Here is a 25,960-nt window from a genome sequence, read left to right on the forward strand (position 1 = left end):
TATCACTATCAATGTACTGTATTCAGGTTCAGGTTCACATTCCTTTTTTAAAACAGTTCGTGTTCACACGGACCGCAACCTTTCGTTGTCTGGCATCATCTGTAGTTAATATCTGTGATTACGGATCATGTCCACGAATAGCAGGAGGCGGAACAAGTGCACCATTTCGAAGAAATCTGATTTTGATGCAAAAGAGGCAGCCGCCAGTCTGTGGAGTGCCGTGCAAGGCATAGGTGAGTGCTATCAATATCAGAGTTGATCAACTTGAAAATTTTCAGCTTACCTGAGATGAGAACTAGAATTATAGCTACATAGCGTTTTCCAAAATAACGAGACTTGATGTAAATGGAATTAAATTCCGCATTAGACCAGAATTCTAGTACATTCATATCAAATAAAGGTTTATTCTCATAAGCAAACTATAGGACAACTACATAATTCCAATTGTATAATTAGACAAATTAGAGCGAAATGCCGGTAATCTAATTTCTATTGTAATTTGTGAAATGTTATTTTTTGCTCCAATTTTAATTCTAATCTGATTTACTGATTAACTGAAAATACTACAGAAGAACTGTATAGTGTGAAACGAGCCAAGCTTGGTCTACAGCCATTTGCCGTTTTTATGCTTACGTGCATAAACTCTGATTTGATATGAACTGAACTCGATTTAATCCCAGGTTTTTGTGAACTCACTCATTATAATTCTACTCTAATTTAGAAACACACCGTGGAGCTATAATTCTAATTCTAATCTAATTATGAGCATAGGCGCGAGAATGACAAATGTCTGCACACCAAGCGTGGGTCGTTTCGCGCTACACTTTTCTCTAGCATTTTTAGGATAGCTAGAATTCAGATTAGAATTAAAAGTTCGACCATAGATACCGGTATTTGGTCCGATCAGCAACTGCAATTATCTGGCTATATAGTTGTCGAAGTCTGGCACACGGCTCCTGCAAATTCATGTAAATCATTAATATACAGAACACTAAACAAACGTAACGTCGTAGGAATCATATTGTATGTTGGAAAGAACAGAACACTCGTAATCAATGACTTTTCAATCCCCGTTCGTCGGGTTGACAATATACATCTTTTCAAACTCGTGAATTATTACCATTGTTTTGCTTGCTTACATATTTACCTACGTGTCTGCAACAGCTTCGATGCATTCTGCATAATTTATGCGTTTCTCCTGTATCAAACGGATTAAATGTCGCGGTTTACGTGTAAGTAACAGACCCTTATATCTACGCCGTAGAAATACCCATTATGGACGAATAACGTTAAGCAAACAGCGAGTAAATAAGTGATTCGGTTTTGTGTCAAGTTTAGATTCGATTAGTATGATAATAATTAGGAACATACACAATACACATCCTTTTACAGTATATTTGCTGGGTTACGAACAACCTACAGTTCTAAGAATGTATCGAAGCTATATTTTTGGTTGATAACATATCTGGCAGTGTAAAAGGCGTATGTTTTAGTCACTCGACAATATCGGTTGTCGCTACTCGACCGGAATCAATACCGGTACACTGACATTTGACAAACAACGCGACATCGCATCTTAGCCACAAATTAGTGTACATCACATCGCACGAATGTCATGTGTACGATTTGCACTGTTGTGTTAGACCACTTGATAAAACCTTTGTAAGTATGAGCTTTTACAGTGTGCCAGAATTCAGTGTATATGATCCACCGAGTAGAATGGAGTCTTACTCTATTCAACTCTGTACCTGCAACCAACTTGATTGATAGTCCGCGCTAAATTAAATTTCGGTGACGCCATGTTGGGAATTCAGAATCATGCTATCTGCCGACGTTATTAAAACCGAGTCACGCATTATAGAATATCCATCAGACAAAATTGTATGGTAATGGTAATTTTCCCCCGGCGCCGTTGCGAAATTATGAAAAATCCAGCCTTGTCTTTTCCAAACGATGCCAAAGTGTCTTATGTGTAATTGTATAGCATACTATATATACTAGCCTGCTATTGACACTATACTATTTGAAGATCTTATTGGAGGTGAAGAACTTCAATATACTATTTAATACTATACTATTCTTATTTTTCACTGTGCCTACAAGCTCCAGCAATCTACTTATCTCAGCTTGTGTCTATGTTAGACTAGAATACATTAGTAAACATTTATTTCGTTTTATTTGAGAACTTCCTCTCTGTCCTTACGACTTACGGCATTTACGTCTCACTCTCATGCGTTGTGTTTTTTAATCGCTCAGTTTTCACTGTATGTTATATGCTGACTTTATTGTTTTACATATGCGACATGCGATAGCTACAGTTATGTTTAGCACAAAAATCTTGTAATTTTAGGGACGGACGAAGACTTGATTATATCGGTGGTGTCCTCATGCAACAACGCACAAAGACAGGAGCTCAAAAAAACTTTTCATTCGATTTATCAAAAGGTATAGCGCGTTCACACAGTATAGTCTTTGAAAACAGACACCCACCCGAGCCTAGGCGATACAAATAAGAGGCATGCACATTGCATACTGAATGAGTAGGCTAACAGAAGATAATATAATTGACAAGCGATAAAATGGGGTGGCGTGTGACGGCAGGCGAGCTCGATATATGTCTGGTCGTGGTCCGGTAATCTTAAGCGCAGACATAGTATTCATATACACATCCAATACATTACCATAGAATGCTGGTTCTCAAAGTAAAGTGGATGTGGGAGTACGCCTAGACTGTAAACCAGAGCTGGTCAAAGTAGCGATCGTTGGTACTGAAGTAAAAGCAGAAGTAAAGCAGTGTCTAATTATGTGTAGAAGTAAGTATTGCGGGCTGAACTCTAAATTATAACCACTTCAGTAAGTAGTGCAAGCAGGTAAAACGTATGCTTGAGTTAATTGTGTTATTGCAAAAACCACCTCAGATTTGAGCAGCATTGAAATGTTTGTTTTCGACGAACACGATTATTCGCAATCCGAAAACCATAAGGGGTTCGCGACATAGGAAATGAACTCGCACCCCAATTGCAATGTAAATACACCGACGTCCTTATTTTATCATGATCCTTTGGCTGATGCGATTGATAATTTGTAGAAAGACTAACAAATATAACATTTGCGCTTGTGGCGTGACGTAATTGCAATTGCAAACAAAGCGTACGTGTCTTCGCAGGATCTGATCAAAGAATTCAAAGCCGAGCTGAAAATCCAGTTCTCTCCCGATTTTAAGCAGCTCCTGCTGGCGTTGTTTAAAGAACCTGTGGTGTACGACGCGAAATGCTTGAAAAGGGCGACAAAAGGCCCCGGGACGGATGAGAGAGTGAGTTTGTCTTTCGATATTTGTCCCGATGCGGTTACGTTACGTTTGACGTATTCCACGGAATTACTACGCGTACTAGTTTAAGCGACATTTCACAAATGAATACGTCATTCCTTCTAATTTTGAGAATGCACAAATCCGAACCAGAACTACTACTATAACTACCCGCACTCCACAAAGCTCGCAACTAGAGCTAGAACTAGTACGTCTAAAATTCCGCAACTAACTAACTAAAACACAACTAACTAGAGATTGCATTCCGAAGCAACTCAATAAATTCATTTTATCTGAATCGGATTGGCTTTCCACAGGAAGCGAACGCGAAGTAGGAGGAATTTCGACCCCCAAATCCCACTTTCTGTCTACTCCAGTGTTAGTAGTGATGACTCTGAGCTAGCAATGACTTCGAGAACATCTCATAACGGAACACCGGTATCTAGGGTTGCATTTTAAAAAACAATTCAAAACATACATGTTTAAAACAAGGCCCTTTTTTAAAACATGTTTTTATTGTTTATTTTTTCAAGCAATGACGTGACGATTATTCAATTGTGACGTCACAGGGGATTGAAATTGACAAATATAGGCTAAATATTGCACCTTGATAAAATAGGCTTCCAACCCCTGTCATATACGGACCAAAAATATTATTAATCAAAACTACAAGGTCATGCAGCATTTTTACGTTCGGCGGTCATCATCATCATCATCATCAGAACATGCGTTCCGTACCAATTCTCTATAGCAGGGGTCACCAACACGCGGCCCGCGGGCCGCATGCGGCCCACGAGGTCATATTTTGCGGCCCGCGACTTGCTTTGAGATTTCGGAAGAAAGCTAAGAAAACATTTTGCAAATGCTGAAATTGACCTGCAATGGCCGAAATACTGCCAAGACCGAGACGCTTAGAAAACCGCTTAGGGCAGTGGTTCTGAAACTGTGGGGCGCGTCCCCTTGTGGGGGCGTGAAAGCATCTGAAGGGGGCGCGGAGCTGTAGTCGACTGAAAAAATTTTCGCGCACCGCGCGATTTACCTCGAGTTCATACTTATAGTTATTGCTCTGTGTACAGTCCCGAATTCATATTCAAGAATTATCTCATCAACATTCATAACCATCCATGCCATTAAACTATCCGTTCGGATTGCTAGCTTTATGGATGCATTTTGTGATGTGATAATAGGGGGGGCGACAATTTTCAGTATCATAAAGCGGGACATGTCTAAAAAGGTTTGAGAACCACTGGCTTAGGGCTTCGTCACGAGATCAAGCTTTACGTGGAGATGGTCTTTCATCTAGTAACGTATCTCGCTAGCCTCAAAAAGCGTTTCAAGGTATCGTGTACAGCTCAGAGTTCAAAATAAAATGAAATTGATGACGGTGATCTTCTGTTCTATTTTTATTCATTTATTAAAATGTTACTTCTTTTATGATCACTATGCCCATCGCCATACGTTAGGTAGCACAGCGTTGTACTGACGTAGAGTTTTAAAACGTGGTTACCTACTTTATATCGATATTGAATTCGTGCGGCCCGTGGCCGCTACGAAATTTGAAAAGTGGCCCGCGACCCGTTTTGAGTTGGCGACCCCTGCTCTATAGCTACGTAGTACGTACTTTAGCTATTGAACCGACTATTTTCGCGGGTTCCTACCATCCCATATCGTATAAGTCTGCTATATCAGGTGGTAATCGTCGTAGGCTCATCCAACATGTTTTTTGGAAAGTATTTGCACCAATATGGCATAATTATACAACTCAAAAAATACAATTTTTAAGGCCTTTGTTGAAGATAATTTTAAAACATGTTTTAATCAAAGTTTTTCAAACAACCTTTTGTTTTAAATGCAACCCTACCGGTATCATGATATTCACACCAAACGACGACACGTGTTTTCTAGCTGTTCTGCAACTATTTTTCTTAACGTGCAACTCTAGTACTAGAACTACACAAATTACCAGTAACTAGGGGTTCTGCCAACTATCTAGATTGGTATAGTTTGTACTGGTTTGCTAATATAGTCCATTACATATTGCGTGGTCCGATTATTCACGGGCATATATCTAGCCATCTATAGTGTTTGGTCGGAGACAAGCCGTATCATCCTTTTACAGTGGGGTATATAGTGATGCATATTGGTACGGACTAATACCATCATGCTTTAAATAGAATGTTGAATTTGCGCAATGCTCTTGCGTTCCCGCCTGCCTTATTCCTATCGCACTAAATTTTGTTTTAAACTGTAGCTGTTCATTATATGCAGATTAGAACTGAGGTTGGATTCCACCAAATCCGTACAGCCCAATCTCAAGTGTTTTGATCCTACCCTCAAATTGATATTGTCATAACAGCCGACTCATTGCCCAATTTCCAACAATATCAACGATGCCATTATTATTATGATTGTCATCTTGGTTTCGGTCACACTTCGTAGCAAGTCTTCTGTTGGTCAGAGTTGAATACTTAGAAAATTTAGAATTAGAATTATCAAGTCGTACGAGTCCGGCTTCTGGCTTGCATCATACCCAGATATGTGCTGTTCCACTTAATCGGGTGATATTTTCTGTTATATCCACCCGTAATGCGATCAAGGTCTGTTTTACGTTAATGTATCTGGTCTGTTGCTTACAAAATAGTTCCAATTAATAATGCAGAGCCCGGTCGCCGGCCCTTCAGCGCCAGGTAATTGCGATGTGGATTAAATTCGGCTGATCAATTATTAAACAGTCTCGTTACCATAATTTAGTATACGATTTCAATGCACTGCGTTTCAGTATACCTGTACCAGTATAACAATAGGCGCTTTCCAAAACACTCACTCATTTATGCGTTCGTGAACACATGTTATATTCATTTATCCACAGTATATTATGCTTTCGCTCGATAGACAGAGGACAACGCCACTTCTAATTAGCTGCGTTCTGCATAATTCACTATGCTTTCTGGCAGCAATTTTGTTCCTAGTCAGTGCTAATCAGATAAGCTTGGTAAGCCGTATCTCGCTTGAATTTATAAATATGTTTAGGTCGTATCTGTGCGAATCCGTTTACAAATGAAATGCGTGCGTATCGTACAGAGGTGATCATAGGGTTGTTTACTGGCTATTTGATAAAATTGTGATGTGGGCTATAATAAACGCTTCCAACCAAATTTGGGTCAATTCCAGTCAGTAGAAGTGAATTTGTTAGGGTTAGAAAAATTTTAATTTATTAAAAATATGTTTTCATATTTTACTGACTACACCATGAATTTGTTGGCGCGGCCAGACGGAACCATGTTGACACGACGGTATGGGCCCTAATTCAGCCTGTTATATTGAATTCGTATTAGTCAACCGATCAATTCAGTTTTTGCGTATAATATTATTTTCGAAGTGGTCTGGTGCACAAGATCATAGTAGTCAAGCGCCATTAACCCCACATACACTACAACCATGAATCTGTTTATTTGTCTATAAATACGATGCGTAACAAAATTGGCCTAATTCCACGCGGTAGAAGCGGAGTCATTGGAGTACACATTGTTGGTAAATATGGCCGAGTAATTCCAGACCCAGACATTGCCAAGACCGAAACGCTTAGAAACCGACTTGAGGCTCCCCCTCAAGATCAAGCGTTACGAGGATGTAGTTTTTCAGCAAGTACCGTGTCCAGCTATAACCCCAATATCGATTCTTTGGTCGCTCAAGAGTGTTGTCAGGTATCGTACGCAGCTCACAGTTCAACGTTTTGTTGTATTCGTACTTCTTAAATAAAATATTTGACGAGCTTCTTGGAGGTACAGAACTTTAATGTACAATGGAATATTATATTCATATTGAAATATTAATTATTTAGTAGTAAATATGCCCGTCACCCATGTTAGACAGCAAAGCGTTGTACTGACGTAAAGTTTTAAAGTCGTGGTTAAACTGTGTGGTCTCTTTTATCTAGATATTGAATTCATGTGGCCCGCGGCCTCTACGAAATTTGAAAAGTGGCCCGAGACCCGTTTTGAGTCGGCGACCCTGATCCAGTACCTTATAAACTTTTCATTTTCTTTGAATTAGTTTTGGCATGTCTTGAACATTGCTACTTCTACTTGCAATAGTATATAGCAACGCAATGCATGACGCATCACACCGAATTCTCAGCGATGCAAATTTGCTGAACTTTTCTTACGTGGGGCGACAAAGGCAAACACATCAACCGTCTCTCCATTGATCTCACTCGGCGTATACACACGACTTTGCGGTAAACGTTGTAATATAGAATGACAGCGCGTCCCTCGAGAGCGTTTTAAACTTGATTTCCGTTCAACTTTCGCGGGAAATTCATGTAGATCGCTGTCATTAAAATTCCTATTGCGTTTCAGCCGTTTCAACGGAAGCTTAATTTGATCCCTGTCGACTTGGCCTGTCCGACTGTCAAGTGTAAAAAATCCTTCATCTATGATCCTAGTGTCAGTTGTAAAAAGGTTTTGATCCATGACATATCACATGGGTTCGCTGAGCCTGTCTCAGGGGTTAGCTGGAGGTAACGACACACACTCAACTTATATTGCAGAGGTCACAGTGATTCGCAGTAAATATTCATAATCATCTTTTTGTTTTGTGTAAAGACCATATCTTCATGGTTTTGTTCTTTCAACGCTGTTGTTGATGCATATTGCATCTAATTTCATTCTGTACACTATATAGTATTTTATAGTAATGTATCAGATGTGCAATATGGTAGATTTTTGTTTTTGTGACTAGGTGGAAAGTTGAGGTTCGCGGAAGGCTTGAAGATTGTCATACGAGTTGAGAGCGATTAATCTATCTCTAAACCGCTTTACAAGTTCTGATTAGGTGCGCATTATAGAACTGGTCAATGAACTCACTCCTCTCATTCAATAGAGGTATAGACGTATAACACTTTAAGGGAATACTAAGGTACCGAGTATTCAAATCAGGTCATGATTGTTTCAATTGGAAGTAGAAACAATTAATAGGCTTTGGAATCGCTCGAGATTACGTAATGGCTTCCACGTCGAGTTTAGCAAGGTAGCGTATCAATCTTTTATCAACACCAATACCCCCACGCAGACTTGGACAATTAGATAATTCTAGTTGTCTTATTGGAATAATTAGAGCGAAATACCGGTAATCTAATTCTAATTTGTGAAACGTGTCTATGCTCTAATTTTAATTCTAATCTAATTCCTGGTTTTACTTGAAGTGCCGCGGGAGTCGGCCTACTGCAGAGGTGTCAAACATACGACCGGACAGACGGTTTCATCCAGCCCGCGACCAGATTATGAAAAATAGCCGCGTTATCCATCACAATTTTAACAAATGCTGAGGTTTTTAGTACGAAATACTTTCATTAAACGATCCCTCAAGACGGAAAATGTTGACTATGCTCGTAGGCCGCATTATAACCATCCGACAGTGGTGTTGTGTTTACACCGTAGTCACCATCACAATAAGTCGCTGCCAGTGACATCTGGTTCCGAGAAGGCAAAAAGTGCAAAATGAGTTCAAAGTTTTTTGAAAAAACGGACCACAAAGTAGTTATTTGCAGATGTTAAAACGTCAGTTAGAAACCGCTTTAGGCAGGTTAAATGGAAGATATTAATATGACACAAAACTCTAATTTAAATATATGTGGTCGCACACCTTTTGCGCTTATGACTTAACAGCTCCGAGAAACCCGAATCACGATACAAAAATATTGAACGAGATGTCAACGTCTATGTTTACAGTTAAATCGCTTGCCTTCCTCAAAAGGCATATCCATGACTATATCATCGGATTACTACTAAAACAAAGCAATCGTAGCAATATGCCAACGTATATCGTCGGTAAAGCCGCTGTTTGAACAGTTTATTTCATTGTTCGATCGACCAATCGTCGAAATTTTGCCAATTTCATTGTTTGCGAATAAAGGTCTTGAAAGAATAGAACCCTATGGTTCGTGATATACCGTGATTATTATAATGTATATAGGCTTAGTAATTGAGTATTCAAGTGAAAACACGGGCATGCATTTTTAGGCAACATTTTGGAATCATTAGATCCGGTCCGGCCCGCGAGTGCTCTGAAGGTTTGAATCCGGGCCGCGACGCAAGTTGAGTTTGACACCCCTGGCCTACTGTATTGTGCGAAACGGGCCCAAGATTGGTGTGAATTTGTTTTTCTCGCACTTATGAGAATGAAATTTGATTTTATATGAAGCGAACTTGATTTGTGTTGTATTTCATTCTAATCCGGAATTGAATTCAAGTGCCAAGTTTTTGTCAATGCAGTAATTCTAAGTCTAGTGTAATTTGGAAACGAAAACTGCGTAGCTATAATTCTATCTAATCTAACTGGGAAAAGCTGAAAATGTCTGGTTGTCCGACTCTCTGGTAGGTGGCATATGTCTGCTCGAATATGTTTTCCAATCCACAGGAGCGATGGGCGAATTTACTGGGAATAAAGCGTCATCCCTCCCACCGTATTTACGTCCAGCAGACACGAGAAAGGCACGTACGTTACGTGCTATTTTCCGAAAAAACGGGCTTCCTAATGGCATCGGTATTCTGTCGATATTAGTGCCACGCCGTGACAACTCGGTCGATAATTGCGGGTGGTTTATGATAAGACGCGTCGATGCGTATTTGTAGTTTGTGGTAATGGTTTGGTGGTGAGATTTACATCGATTTGATGTCAATTCAATACCTTACGGGTAATATACATGGTTGGATGAAGACCCGCCTAAAATTTAAATGCCTGTATTATACAGGTTATTTTAATTTTGACAGTGAACTCAGTACTTATGGAGGCCCCTAATCCTAACCCTAACCACCGACCCAGGGGTTTTCAACTTTTTGGGGGCTCATTTTCGGGTTTGAAAATGTTCCGTGGCCCATCTCATGGAGTCTTGGTCCTGCTCAAATCGGTCAGAAATTTGAACTTGTAATGTTAATAGTCATCGCAAGCGATCGTGCTTCACGAAGATTGCCAGTAAACTCGGATTATGGTAAATTGGAACGGATGGTTTTCATGTCAACGTGGCTATCGTTACCTGGGTTTGTTATCTTATACGCAAGGCAATCAATTATTGCATCATGCAATTATTGTCTGCAATCTGGAAGGTTCGGAACCGACCTATCACGAATGGACTGTCTATGCGTAAATTGAAATACTTGATTCCTATTCGTTAAGTAGTATCAGATCGTATGACAAAACACACGAAGCGTTCTCGTAGCATTTCATTGCGTGCCTCCTGCAATCGACATCCGTGATTTCTATGATAACACTCTTCTTGTCCGTATATCGCGTACATTATGGCCGTCCGCTGGTCCACGCAAGTCGCGAATCTTAAAATCTACACACCGCATCCGCGGACCTCGTCCGCGTGATCGGGATTTTAGGTCCATCATGGTCGGGGCTAAACATATTTGTGACATCGAAGCGATTCCGGGCCCGCTTCAAACAATTTCTAATGCTATTTTGGGGAGAACTGGAAAAGGAAGCTTTTCTGCAGGCTGTGCAAACGTCTTGAAGCTACAGCTACCTGTTATGCCGTAATCCAGTGATACAATCAATTCATGCGATATTTCTGTACATATGAGTCCGAATTTCATTTCAAGGCTGGATCGGGGCCTACGATAACCTAGCTAGGTAATATCACGACGAATAACCTATAACAAATTCATCCTGACAGTGCCTGGAACTTCCTCACGGTCCTAAAATACTATTCGTTTTGCTGACGATTACCCTGACGATTACGAGTCTCTGACCAAAAGATTCGGGTATCTTTTAATATGAATATAGCATTCAATTGTGAATTGAAGTTTTATACCTCCAATAGCGATTCCATCCAATGTTTTTGTTTACATTCCTTGCGGACTAACGCAGTCAGCAGAGATGAGCGGATTTGAAATTTCTATGTCCCAATCCAATCCAAATCCGAACTTTCAAATCCAAATCCAAATCCTAATCCATAACTTTTTCATATTCAAGTCCATGTCCAATCCTAATCCGATTCTAACTGGACATTCAGAAAAAAAACTAATTTATGCAATGGAGGGATTCGCAAATTTTCTTTCACAACCAACGATTCACTTGATTCAAGATATCCTAGTAAAGTAACCATAAGTACATTAATAACTGATATGAATAAAGTTTGTCGCCATTCGCCACACGACATTTCAGTCTCCCAGAAAAAAGGTAAATCCAATCCAAGTCCTAATCCGTTCTGAAAAAAAATGTCTAATCCAAATCCAATCCAAATCCGAAAAAAATTTCACAAATCCTGTTTTTTCAAAACCTAATCCTAATCCATGCTCATCTTTAGCAGTCAGCATACCCTTGACGACGACGCACGCAGTCTGTCGTCGCCAAGAACAACAATTTCTGACCAATCAGAAGCAAGGCCTCGAACTTCCGGTTTGAACCCGTATAGGACACTATGTTGTTATTATCACGAAACGCTCCCTTTGTTACGTTTTCTGCGGCATGGCCTTTTCTTTGGTGTCACGCAGCGTCTCACCAAAATCGATAAATCGACTCAGCCTGCACATTCATCGCAAATGTCACGCACTCTTGTTGCTTTTACGTTTGAATTTTACGCATATTACCGGAAACGTGCGTGCATTTTTGCGTCAATATATTCCAACGTCATCCTTTTCGCATTATAATGGTCGTCGCACAATGGTGTGCTTCAATGAAAGGAAGTTTTAGATTTTCCAAATTTATATTTTAATTGGAATTATGGCCAAACATTCTTTCAAATTAGATTGAAATCACATTTACTGTATTCGTAAAAGCGTGGGGCTTGAATTCAATTCCTGATTAGAAAGAAATACAACAAAATTCAAGCTAAGTTCATATCAAACTACATTGGGTGGCGAGATAGCGTAGTGGTATAATCCACAGCTGCAACACCAATAGGTTGCGTGTTCGAGCCCGGCCGAGTTCGACCCCAGCATTCCTACCTAAGTGTTGGAGGTTTATCTATAGGCTCCTACTCGCCATAGCATCCGTGTAAGTGGTGTCTTATAAAAGCCTAGAAGTGGGCCGTACTACAAGTCGTCAGCTACGGAATCAAAACATAAGACATATCAGCCTGGTGTAAATGACTATTGTAGTCGACAAACATCATGAGTACCGCAAACAAATAACAGAGTACATTCTAGTAAGTAAGATAATGGCAAATGTCTGTACACCATGCTTGGCTCGCTTCGCACTATACAGTTGTATAGCAATGCTAGAAATCAGATTAGAATTAAAATTGCAGCATAGGAGCATTTCACCAATTACATTAGAGATAGATTACGGGCATTTCGTTCTAATTAGTCTATGCATAGAATTATCTAGTTCTCCAAGTCTGCCGTCAATGAAATCTAGATGAACAGCGGCATTAGGTATAATGCGACTGCTTGAATGAAAAATACCCTAATTTGGCACACTGCGTGTGGGTCATATGCCGTTTTTAGATAGGTCGTAAATCTCGCACCAATCTGAAGTCACATCTATCCGCTTATGGTGCGAATGATTAATTGCACCCGAATATGATTCCATATCATACCATCATATTCATCGTCAAATTTGCACCATATGCCAGTCGGATTCGGTCAGCTATCTCAATAATAAAATGTGCATTTGAATGATATTACAGAATAAGCTCCCGTAGCTCTTACACAGGGGTGGCCAACCTTTTTGCTATTCACGGCCGCATTTCAATCACTCATGTAGCCTACGGCCGCATTCCGGGACATAGTCGTAATGAACTAACTGGATGCCAAATATCCATGTTAAGCTGTCCATGTCAATTTCCGGCGAACTCCAGACTAATATATCTATTCATATCGGCTTACTATATGTACCGAAATCGCGAGTGCTCACTGCACAATGCACATGTTCTGAATAGTTTCTGGGGTTCCAAATGGTCGCGCAAGGTGAGAAAGATTTTCAGACTCACGGATGATTTTCGTCATTAATATTAGTACCGGTAGTCTCACATATCGTTATCAAATATTTATCCTTTCGCAGCCCATGTGATCATATTCACCGGTAGAGTTGATGGAGCGGTGTTTTGGAAAATTTAGGCAAGTTATTAATGATGATGTATATCTTCGGGTGCGCCAATTGTTATTGTTGCATGCTGTTATTTCTTGACCCCCATCAGGATTGTCGGTATACTATAGTGCAGTGGTCGGGAACCTATGACTTGCGAGCCATATATGGCTCTTTTGGGTGTAAGATATGGCTCTTTTGACATATTTTTAATTTTGCACTCAATCTTACCGATATTGCTCTAACTCAGTGGTTCTCAACCTTTTTTTAGACACGCCCCCCTTTATGATAGTGAAAAATTTCGCGCCCCCCTTATCGTCATATCACAAAATCCAACCGGGATGCTAGCAACCCCAACAGATTTTTTGATGGCATGGAAGGTTATGACTGTTGATGAGAGAATTAAAAAATATTAAATTCGGTCTATATATAGAGAAACACGCGTGAATTGGAGTTAAATCGCGCAGAGCGTAAATTTTTTTTCAGTTGACCGCTTCTTCGCGCCCCCTCAGATGTTTTCGCGCACCCCCCCCCCCCCCAAGGGGGGCGCGCCCCCCCAGGTTGAGAACCACTGCTCTAACTTGTTAGTAAATTTTTATAACGGCCAGAATTATTATTCTCGTGGCAGCATAAACATGTATTTGAGAGGTCAAGACAGTGGCGTATCCAGGGTTAAAGGCCCGGACCCTTTTACAAAATCCTCAAATTTAGGTTGCTGTAGCGCTATCGACCAATTTCCCTCGCGAATTCGATGGACACGACATGGAAGCGACATTCCAATTACAAATCCAAATTACAAACAACGCTTCGCTATCCACGTTCTTCGTTGGTATAAGTAGTTTTCTATAGTACTGCTGCTGAAATGTGGGCCTGTAGTGGAACATTTATGTTACCGCCGAATACTTTGAGAATTGAGGAGTAGAGCAATATTACATTTTCAGAACCATTGCTATAGTTATATTAGATTAATATCAGTTATTATAAATTCTGATCTATTTACGATGAATTGCGCTATCACAGTATGAATATCAGCCTACAAGTTTTTACAGAGAAAATATTGCGTCCACGACGAATCCCATGTAGTGAGCTCGAACAAGTACTACCATGACGTCACGAATTTTCGATTGTGACGTGACAATTGATTGACATGTATGGCTTTTTGGGAGTTAAAATGGAAAATATAGGGCCAACATGGTTCTTCAGGCGAAAAAGGTTCCCGACCACTGTATAGTGGAAAGATATTGGAATCGCCCAAACGTACCAGAAACGAAATTCTTACGTGAGGAGCACACGATTCCAGGTTGATATTGCTATATAGGGCGCGTCATTTCCTCTTCTGTTCACATCTGTACTGTGGGGCTCCGATTGCAAATGGCGTTACTATGATTATATCGAAAAATGAAGTCGCATTGAGTTGCACCCAGCGCGAAGAAAATTTCAAGGGAGGCAATTCATAGACTCAAAAATTCGAGAGTCAATTCGTAAATTCCATTTGCATGTCGACGGCCGCTAAGGCATACTCATTGAATTACGTTTCGACTCGATTGCCGCACTAATTACCATCTACGGCCGCAGGTTAGCCACCCCAAGTCTAACACTTATACTGGAGATTCCAGTCAACAATATTTGTGCGTGTCAATGTACTAATGAGATTGTAAAATGTACAACATGATGTATATAGATCCAGATGACTGGTATAGAATAGATCTTATCTCATAATTTTCGCTCTGATTATAATCATATCTACTGCTTAGGTGCGTAATCAGATTCAATGAACCAAAAATATTGTAATCTGGGGCTTATTTGCGCGATAGCGTAACAATGTCAAATGTTGTTTGATAATGTCAGGGTTAATGGATTCTGGAATCATTACATAAAGCCGTCTCTATAGTCTGGTTACATTGTTATCAATAGATCAACCGTAGACAACCTTTTATTAGCACATCTCCCGGACCGTGTGACACCGTGATTAGGAAAATCGATCGTTCACATTCACATCAGAAGAGATGCCTTATGGGCCGTGAATTTAGTAACGAGCATTTCTGATCGGTATTGACGCTTACGCCCGGATCCAAAGTCGCTTTCCAAGTTAAAACATCAGTCGTTGTTGTTGTGGTTGTTTATGACATTCATGGTGTCTGTCGATTACTATGTTCATTTACACCAAGCCAATTTTCTTCACTTCTATTCCGTAGCTGCCGACTTGTGGCACGGCCCACTTCTAGGCTTTTATAAGATACCGCATACACGGATAAGATGACGAGGAGGAGCCTAGATAAACCTCCAACACGTAGGTAGGAGTTCGGACTCGAAACCGCAACCCATTGGTGTTGCAGCTCTGGATTATAGCCTACCACTACGCTATCTCGGCACTACAAACATCAGTCGTACTCAGCGGAGTATATAGGCTGAGTTTAACTACATTCTAGCGGACGTTAGTTTTCGAAGAGGACTTCCGACTATTCTCTCTTTTGAGTCATTACCAGAGCCCGACCAATATCGTATTTTAGATTCGATATCGATAAAATCGATAACTATATAGCACCGTCGCCGATAACTCCGACATATTCAGCCGATATGGAATCTAGCGTAAGACCCATTCCAAAAGTTCGCAGCATTTATTTGAATATCTTCACAACCAATGCCATGCTTGATCATGAAATAACTAGAAAGGCTCACGAACACCCAACATTAGGAGTGCTTGAAGACTCTTGGCAGAAGATATATAGCCTCATGAACCCAAAATTCATTGCCTTCAACATCGCCACCAACGTCGAGTCTCTGAATAACCTTGTCCTGGAAAGAATAACTCTTCCAGATTGGCCTCCATGGCTGATGCAATCACCTAACATTGATTTAGACCTTGCAAAAATCATTAAAAAAGATATCGCACCTCTGTCACATAAACCCATAGTCCTGGACTTCATATTCGAACGATATAACGATGCCACTGAAATATACACTGACGGCTCTAAATCAGCAGGGGGAGCCGGTTTTGCATTTACCATCCCGTCGCTGATGATAAACTTTTCCCAGCCGTGTTCCACCCGAAAGTCAATCTTCTCCATAGAAGCACAAGCCATTCTCCACGCTATAAAATGGATCTGCCAGAATGGCTCATACCATCAAACATATCTGATTCTCTCGGACAGCCTGGGCGTACTATCCGCTATGACCAGGCCTGCTTATTTTTGGATTTCTCCAAAAATAACAAAAATAGCTTAGTTTTGGATGTTTTCAAACTTTATTTTTGGAGAATCTCCAAAAATAAGAAATAAAGGTGTTTTTAGCCCTAATACTACATAGAAACTTCACCGAAAGTATGATATTATCATGTATTCATGTTCTTCAACACATCGACATCATCAGTAATCTTGATCTAACTTTCTGATACTTTCGTCACAAAGTCTTTGGCCTGGAGAATGCCCTCCAAATAAAATTCAGTGGGTGACGCCCGGAAGAGGCCTTTCTCCCAGTTGATTTTCGAGAAATCAGCTTCGACCGTCGCAGTTGTGGGAAACATCGAGCCATGTGGGTCCAAAGAACTGACGCTCGTCAATAATGAGCTTGAAATTTACGTCCATTTGGTATCGGACAGACATGGATTGGAATTGGTCTTCGATATTCTTTATCTACTCAGGTGTCCACTTGTTCGACAGCCCACCCCGGTGTTTGTCGACCAATTCACTGAGCTGCAAATAAAGCAGCTTACATATATGTATCACTGTTGTTTATATTATTAGAATCTAAAAGAGCAAGAAGTGTTTGTTCTGTCATGCCTACGAGGCTGCACAACTTAGTGTGGTAGACAGGGCAGAACCCTTTCATTGTCGGCAACTTCAATTTTCTTTATGCCGTCGATGAGCCCTGCTATAAGGCTCTTGGCTGCCTCGAACGTGGACTGCTTCTCTTCTTCGTCGTTATTCTCGAGAAGGTCGAGGACTGCACAGTGCACACTCTGATCTTCCACGAAATTGGGTGACTCAGTGAACTTGAGAGCCTAGCACCTTCTGACCAAAGGAACCTCCTTGCCGCGGGTGTCATTGTCCCAGTCCTCAACTGGGCACCGAGCTCGAAGGCGTTCGACCAGGCGATGGAGCTCATCCTGATGCTCCTCCACGATCAGATGGCCAAGTCCCTGAATCTTTGTGACGGTGGTGCTCACCTCTGTGGTCATGCGCTCGAGGACGATTAGTTGGATCCACTACTGCAGCGGAGAGGATGCACAGGCCTGACTTCTATCTTTTATAACCCCGAGGAGTTTGACACGGTGTCTAGTCAACCAAGAGGTCATCTTCTTAATTGACAACCAACATGTGTCTACAAAGTTGGGTCACATACCTTTCTTTTCCTGGATCAAGTCCTGTTGCCGTTGGAGGTAACCATTCAGTCCCATCATCGTGTTAGACGAAGTTATTGTTGTAGAGGTGGCGGTATTTGGCCTGCGTTACAAGGTCCCACCGGCACCACACTCGCACGATTTCATACCATGCCGCCTCTTCAACCCTTGTCGTGTCGCCTCTGATCCTTCCAGTGAGTGGAAGTACTTTTAGCGTTTCGGAGACCCCGCTCACACATGCTGTTTTTGTGCGTATTTGTGAGTTTCCTGGTTGTTTCAACAGTATTTACACTGCTCTGACTCGTGCATTTCACTAAAAAACTTGAAAAAACCTCATCCAAAAAAAGCTTATTTTTGGATGTTTTTCAAATCTTATTTTTGGAGAATCTCCAAAAATAAAACCCAATATCCAAAAATAAACAGGCCTGGCTGTGACCGACTTGCAGGCACAGTAAACGCAGAATGTTCTATTTGAATGTGGTCGCTTGCTGAATCAAGCGGTTCAGAAAGGCGCCATCGTTGTCCTGGCCTGGGTACCGGGGCATGCTGATATCGGTGGTAATGAGTTAGCCGATAAATTGGCTTGGCAAGCTGCGAGGACCGATATCGAAAATACCCCTTCTCAGACGCTTACAGACGAAATTAGCCACGCTGAGGCGAAAGCCAAAGTACCGTACGTCAATACTGTAGAGCGACCTGGAAAGCCGAATATCAACGAACTGAGTGAGGAGGTCACTATCGAAATTTCCATAGATCATTGACTGCTGGCCACTTTCCATCGATGCATCGACATAGGCTTTACGACCGATTAATATTTCGGCTTCGTTCAGGCCATTGCCGCATGAAAGCGCATTTATATCAGTGATGGGATGACTCGAGTCATGACTTGACTCGAGTCAGACTCGAGTCACCTTTTTCGCATGACTTGACTTGACTCGAGTCAATTTGCTAAAATGACTTGACTTGACTTGACTCGGCGTATCGGAAATGGGGATTGACTCGTGACTCGGAGCAAAATTCACGAGTCAATTTCAAGTCATCAAATAATCGTGGTCGATAAAAATCACTGAATCTTGCATATGTTCGGATTGTTCGCGAAACGCTGGTGTAACCCGTGAGAGTGACCAATCATTCAATGATCGTGCGTTTCACTGAGCCTCGATTGTTTACTCACAAATAAATTGACCGCAAACGAAGTCATCAAAGCTTACAGCTTACGTTGTCGTAATTATAGAAGTAAAGTAATAAAATAGCAAAATGTATGTTTCCGTTCTCTGTTCTTAGCCTTACTAAACCTATTGTTTTATTGAAATTGAATTCGTAGGCTATATAGTTTAGTCCTCAACCATTGGCGCAGGCCCGAATTGTATCATATCTATTTGTAAATGGGTAATGTATTGCATCTTATCAATTCGGTCCTCAATTCTCTATTCCGGCTGGTAACTATAAACTGTGGCTATGCAATTACGTAGTTTAACAGTTCTACGTATATGTGAGTGATACAGCGCCTTCTTTCGTGTATATTCAACTCTATATTCGGTCATCGGTTCGGAATCAATGACCACTCAAACTGTATTTCAGACAGCTGGCAAATTACAATGACGTAATCATGACTCATATATACTTCGAAAAAGCAACTTGACTTGAAATGTGACTTGACTCGTGACTTGACTTGACTTGACTTGACTCGACTTGACTCGAGTCACCTCCAAAAATCGAGTGACTTGACTTGACTCGAGTCAAAATGTGCAATGACTCGAAATGATTCGTGACTCGATGGTAGTGACTTGATCCCAACACTGATTTATATAAATTGGATGTAGCGACACCGACCTATGCGACCATTGTGCAGTACCTGAAACAGTCGAGCATGTTTTGCTGCACTGCAATCGATATGATTTTCATCGGAACTTTTTAATCGGCAGGGTTCGTGAGCTCAAAATCACTGCAACACTCGAAAATCTACTGATCATCCCCGAAATGTTATCCCATGTTGCAGAATTTGTTCTATCTTGTGGTATTTTACTTGTAAATCGGGTCTTGCCCACATTTTGGTATATCGATCGCTCATTCTAGTCCGTGACTCACCTGGCCTCACAGGCGAAAAGCGTCACTCAAATTTTCACCAATTATAATAATAATAGTAATAACTAGAAAGGCTGCATCTGGACGCCTGTAAGCAGGCGTGGTCGGTTACGAAACAGTTCTGCATTTCTAAGTACTGAGATAGGTTGCCTATCTTGCACCAGCTGCTCAGTTTTGTGAAAACTAGTCATATGGATGCATTTTTACATACTTTGAAATCACTATTTCTACCTGTACTCGAGTAGAAAAGTTACCTCAACTTCTTCTTGTGTACCGGCAATAACTACTTTGGCCGCCTGTAAGCTATACGAAATAGATCAGTGGTTCTCAACCGGGGGTCCGCGAAGCAATTTCAGGGGGTCCGCGAGACCTCTAAATTTTTAAAGTGATCGATGAACTAATTTTTAATTTCTTTTAATTTGAGAAAGCATGAGGCAGTTTCGCAGCATAACTGCTATACCCCATGACTGATATATATATCATCATAATAATCGTCTGACATGAAATATCCTACTGTGCAAATTCATTTTCATTGCCAAATTGCCAATAACCTACTGATACAAACATATTGCGGTTTAGATACGTTTTGTTGGGGTTTGTGAAAAAAACAAAAATATGGAGATATAACGTCAATCAGGGTGACTTCATAATGTTTGCGAAACCTTTTCGATTTCAAGTTGTCAGTCTCATCAAATTAATGAACAGTCGTTTGAAATACAAATTTCGGAAGCATTTTCCCTAATTTGTCCCAATGAAGGGATTGAAACCTCGCCACGAAATCCATTTTATGAGGCATGTGATATACATAACCACGATCCCAGAATCACTTCAAGATGAGATGTTTGATAAAAATGACTAGGCTGGACGTGATATGTTCATTAAATATATGTTTCCTAATTTTGGTGCCATAAATGTTGCGATCACACCAAAAGTATCGTCGGAAGCGTTATGCGTTAATATTGCATTAGCCTCCATCTATCTTTGCGGAAATAGATTTACGACCACATGTACTTCAAGAAATATGGCTGCAAAATTAGCTTTGAAATAATAAAAGTGTACCAATTTCTACATAAATAGTATGATGTTATTTTCGAGAAAAATCACTATTTTGCTCTTTATCACAAGCCTACAGTTGATATGTACACAAGACAGATGTAAGTTGCACCATAATTGAGCTAAAATTGAACTAAAAATTGAGGGGGTCCGCGAGGGTCCGTGACGGTCAAAAGGGGTCCGCGAAGCCAAAAAGGTTGAGAACCACTGAAATAGATCAATCTGGCAATCGCAAGTTTCCGTTCTCCGACTTTAAATTACAATGCTCTGAGGTGTAAAGAAAATTTCTGATATTTTTTTAGTTCAAATGACCGACGCCGGCATTTTTTTCAAAGTGCGATATCGACTCGATATTCTTGAGAGTCTTGACATCTGCCGGACCAGTCGCACACGCATACTCATATTATATTTTGTGATACGATGGTTGATGTACAATGTTCTTTCCAATTCTCTACTAGTTGCTGACGATTGCCCCGAAAATAAGCGAGTTTATTTCAATATATCGTTCAATTGCATATTGCAGTTCCGTACTTCACCATTTCAGCTTCTGGTGGAGGTGCTTCTAACCAGAACTCACGCGGAGATGCAAGCGATCCGCGAAGAGTATACCAGCAAGTATGGCATCGACTTGGAGAGAGACGTAGCGGACGATACCAGCGGGGATTTTCGAAAGTTTTCCTTCACTTTAAGCCGAGTAAATATTTGAGATGAGTCTGGCTATTGTCAGTGTGTCGCGTTAACAAAATCTTCATACTCTTACAACTTCACAGTTGTTAATTCGTAGTTGTTACTACTTTGAATATGATATTCATCTATCAACATTTAATGCGATTCCGTGTCTAAAGTGCCAAGATCATTTTCCGGATCGCGGAAAGGCTGGTATCTGGATCTGAAATCAAACTAAATGCGCCTGTGTTATTATTGCGTACTGATGTACTGAAAAATTTTATTTTAATGGTTTGATTCTTTTGGCGCTGGGCTGGTGCACAGTTGGTTTTATGCACCAGTAATCTACAGTAATGTGTTAGATGTGTATTGCGGTATATTTTGGTTTTATGACTCTGTGACGATTTGGGGTTCCGCAAAAGCTTGCAGATTAGTGTAAGTTCCGCGAGTTATTAAAGGTTAAGAACCCGTGAATCATAAGAGGAGAATGTCGGCAACTCAATTCAAATCTAATTTGTGAAATATTTTATTTGTATCGTGCGCTAGGCTACGCACCTTAATGATACTGCTTCGTGCTGTCAAAACCGCTCAGTCGTAGCCTGTAGAAAAATTTCGAGCAGGTCGTTGCATGTCTTTGTGTCAGCGCTTTCAATAATTCATCGGTGTTTGTTGTTAACACGTCCCGAGATACCCCCCACAAAATTCTCTGAGTATATAGCATGCACAAGCGCATTTAAGCGGCTTATCTACTTGTTTGGTCCGATTACATGATACATTGCAATCATTTGTATCGTATTACGGTATCCAACTACAATGTGATTTCTGAGCGTATATGTTATTGGGTCCGCGGTCATATGAGCGACGTAATGACATCCGATACTAGATCTTGTGGGTTAGGGTTATGTAATAATTGCAAGACCGATTACTCAGGCCAACAAAACTTTTTTCTTCGAAAGGCATGATATGTTAGATCGATCCAGGGATATAGATGGGGCCCTGAGTCCGGAACTGTCCTTACTTTTTCTGAATTGACTCTATAGTTTTTTTATATATTAGTTTTTCCTACATATACCACGAAAAAATATATGGCAGCGACTATGCTTGGGAGGTTAATAAGGCATCAAGAGAGGATTCAACTGATCTCAGACTTCACAGCTCTGCATTCCGATACTTCAGCATCCGTTTGCTTTATCCAAGCGTCGTACGTATCCCTGATCTCGCTGTGATTATCCAAGATCATCCAATCCCCATTCCGCACGCGCTGCAGTTACCAACTGCTCCAGTATTGTATGTCATGCTAATCGTTTTCCTCCCTGATCAGGGCAATAGGAATAACACGAATCGCGTAAATGAGCAAGAGGCGCGTGACATCGCCCGGGAAATCCACACGACTTACACCAGGTTGAGAGGCACCAGCGACCCGCGATACAACTTCATCAGCCTATGCTGCGTCGAGGGCTATCCGCAATTGAGAAAGGTTTTCCACGCCTACACGGAGGTGAGGACGTAAAGCCGAAATGAGTAGGACAAATCGGTTTATCCCACATGATGAAATTCTGCATAAGACGCACATATTTGAACTAGCCACACTATCCATACTCTTATGGCGGCAGTTTGAGTGATACCCGATAGTAAACTCGGCTTGAAGCCTAACACTCGATTCAAAATCGAATCACTCAGCCACTCACTTTTGACCAGCCCAGCTCTACCGGCAATAGAACGATACACATATCGTATAGCTGTTTGATAGCGTACCGTACTTTTTCGCAATGATAACTTACCAAATGTTTTTCTGTATGGGCTCTGCCAATAATGTTTATAGATTATTTCTATTCAATGTGGCTACCCTGCAAGGTCTACATGTCGCTGTTGTTGTTTCTGTGGTTGTTATTGTTATTGTTTGTTAAATAAACAAGATTTGGCGCTTATCGCCTGACGGCTTTTTGCACCACGTCGACAGGTCTACCACATCGAAAAACACACAGTGGAATATTTACGCAAGGGGGCAGTGTAGAGTAGCAAATTGAAATTTTCCATTCGCTGTGATTAACTCAGTTATTTCGAGTTGCTCCTTGGGGTTACAGAACTTCAATACAATTGAACAAGGAATTTATATTGAAATGAACCGGAGAATTAAAAAAAACGTTGTATATCAATAATCGCATCTCCAATTCTACTTGCTTGTATGTTCCTATTTCTACTTGAACTTAGAGTAAAGTCTACGTCGTTATTACTACATCTTCTTGAGTACCTACTACTTTTGCCATCCCTGCAGCTAACCCAAGAGGACATCAAAGACTTTATAGAGCGTGAATTTTCCGGCGATCTGGCGGAAGGCTTGAAATGGGCTGTAAAATGCGCAGAGAGCGTACCGGCCTTTTTCGCGTACCGACTGCACAAGAGCATGGAGGGCCTTGGTAGCCATCACCACATGCTGACACGAATCATCGTGTCTCGTTCTGAGGTGAGGAGACGATTCTAGTTGTCTGATTAGACCAGGGGTATGGTCACCAACCTTTTTACAACCACGAGCTACTTCTTGGGTATTGGTTTATGCGACGGGCTACCAGTTACTCCCGCCGTTTATCCGTGCTCAATTGGATTTCTTCAGTTAAACATTCAGAGCATTGGGCAGGGTTTCCGCCCCTTACCAAGAACAGAAAACTCTCAATCACCGGGGCTCACACCAGCGTCTCCGGGCTCCGTTGTGTTGCCGCACTGCGCGCCGAAGCGCTAATCTCCGCGTCGAGACTCTGGAATATTAACTAGATTTCCGTTAGGCCTCCGCGCGTACGAAGACGAGCAACGCCCCGATCGAAAACTGCGTTCGTATGACAGACCCATGTTCAACTGCTGCTCATATGAAACCCTTCTCCGCTTCGACTTTCAAATCTCTCATTTGAATATTAGCGACTGCGACCGCGGGCGACTCGGTCGGCTCTCGCGGGCTGCCGTTAGCCCGCAGGCACTGCGTTGGAGACCCCTGAATTAGAGTAATTTGAATGAAATTACGGTAATCTAATTCTAATCTAATTTGTGAAATCTTTTTCCGCTCTCATTTCAACTCTAATCGAATTTCTGGTTTTCCTGAAATAGCTACGGGATAATTTTATTGTGCGAAACGGGTCAAGTTTGCTGTACAGACATTTGCCATTTTCTTGTTTACGACAATGAACTTTGATTTGATATAAAGATTGTTCTTTCTGATTCGGAATTTGTAATGTAATTCAAACTCCAAGTTTTTGCGCATTCAGTAATGCTGATTCTAGTATAATTCGCAGAGAACTGCGTATCTACCGTTTTAATTCTAATCTAATTCGTAATAGACTGTGTAGCTATAATTCTAATCTGATTTGGAATTGAGTCGCCATCAACTGAACATTTTCTGGCTGTCCAAATCATGTTTATGAGAATAATGTCTGATTTGATATGAACGGAAATTGACTTTTGTTGGATTTTATTCAATTTCCAAGTTTTTCCGAATTCAGTAATTTTATTCTAATCTAGATGAAGCTGAAGATTATCTAGCTCCACTGTGTTGGATCAGCTGCGTTAAAGCTGCTGCCCATAATTTATCAGTTGAGTTATCAGCGATGCCAACTGCATTCAGGTCGATCTCCGGGACATTTGCGCCGCGTACGAGCAGATGTACAACAGAACTCTGGAAGCGAAAGTCAAAGGACACACGATGGGCGGGTACAGGAAGCTGTTAACGGCCATCATCCGTGGCAACCAACAAGATCATCCCGCAGACTCACCATGAGCGTTTCGTCAATTTATTCCGACTTTATTCTTCCGTTACGTCACGCGACTGATACCATATATATGCGCAATAAGATATGATTGTTTGAATTACGAGTCGTTGGATATATGTTTGAATTATGAGATGGCTGTATCTCAGTTTTAGGGATGGCTGTTTTGCTATGACATTAAGTTACAATATCCGTCGAGCATTTGGCGTTGATTGGAAGCACTCTCACGGTATGTAGCTGAACCAAGATTGTAACGAAGTCGCTAGGTTCCCAGTCACACGTCAATTTTACCTATACAGTTTTGACTCGAGTCAATTCGAGTCATTTTCAACTCACTACTGAGTCAGGTCCGTGTCCAGGTGAGGGAGCAAACGGATCGAATGCGGGTCATAGTATTAAGACTCGAGCCCGTGTCAAGTCATAGAGTGTTCACTATGTATCATCGACTTCAGGACAGACTTAGCTCACTTCTGTGACACTCTTGGGAGATATCGGCGACCTCGCATTCATAATATACTCGTCTTTCTCGCTCTTGAGATGTTTATCCTAAACATATGAATGACAGTTTCTGGCTCTATTTTTCAAATATCGGCTCTGATAAACGTGACCTGAATCAAGTCATGTGGAATGTCACGAGTCACGCTCAATGATAGCATTTATTGCTATACTGTTCATCCCGAAATTGTCTTGATAAACTGCACGGGAGAAGTTATGTTACGTCTAACAGAC

At 41.1% G+C, this 25,960-nt stretch overlaps 1 protein-coding gene across 1 annotated transcript; it reads left to right on the forward strand.

Annotated features, from left to right (window-relative positions):
- LOC145459254 (annexin A4-like) lies at window positions 1-25,334 on the forward strand. The gene is made up of 7 exons (XM_080337901.1): window positions 1-233; window positions 2,351-2,445; window positions 3,167-3,313; window positions 21,358-21,507; window positions 22,801-22,977; window positions 23,755-23,943; window positions 25,090-25,334. Exons 1-7 carry the CDS (start codon window positions 128-130, stop codon window positions 25,240-25,242), a joined length of 1,017 nt encoding a protein of 338 aa, XP_080194027.1. The 5' UTR covers window positions 1-127; the 3' UTR covers window positions 25,243-25,334.
- The last annotated feature ends 626 nt before the right edge of the window (window positions 25,335-25,960 follow it).

This window comes from Botryllus schlosseri, chromosome 16 (genome assembly GCF_051294905.1).
Source record: "Botryllus schlosseri isolate E-star chromosome 16, Bs_hap1, whole genome shotgun sequence".
In the NCBI taxonomy this organism is placed as follows: Eukaryota; Metazoa; Chordata; class Ascidiacea; order Stolidobranchia; family Styelidae; genus Botryllus; species Botryllus schlosseri.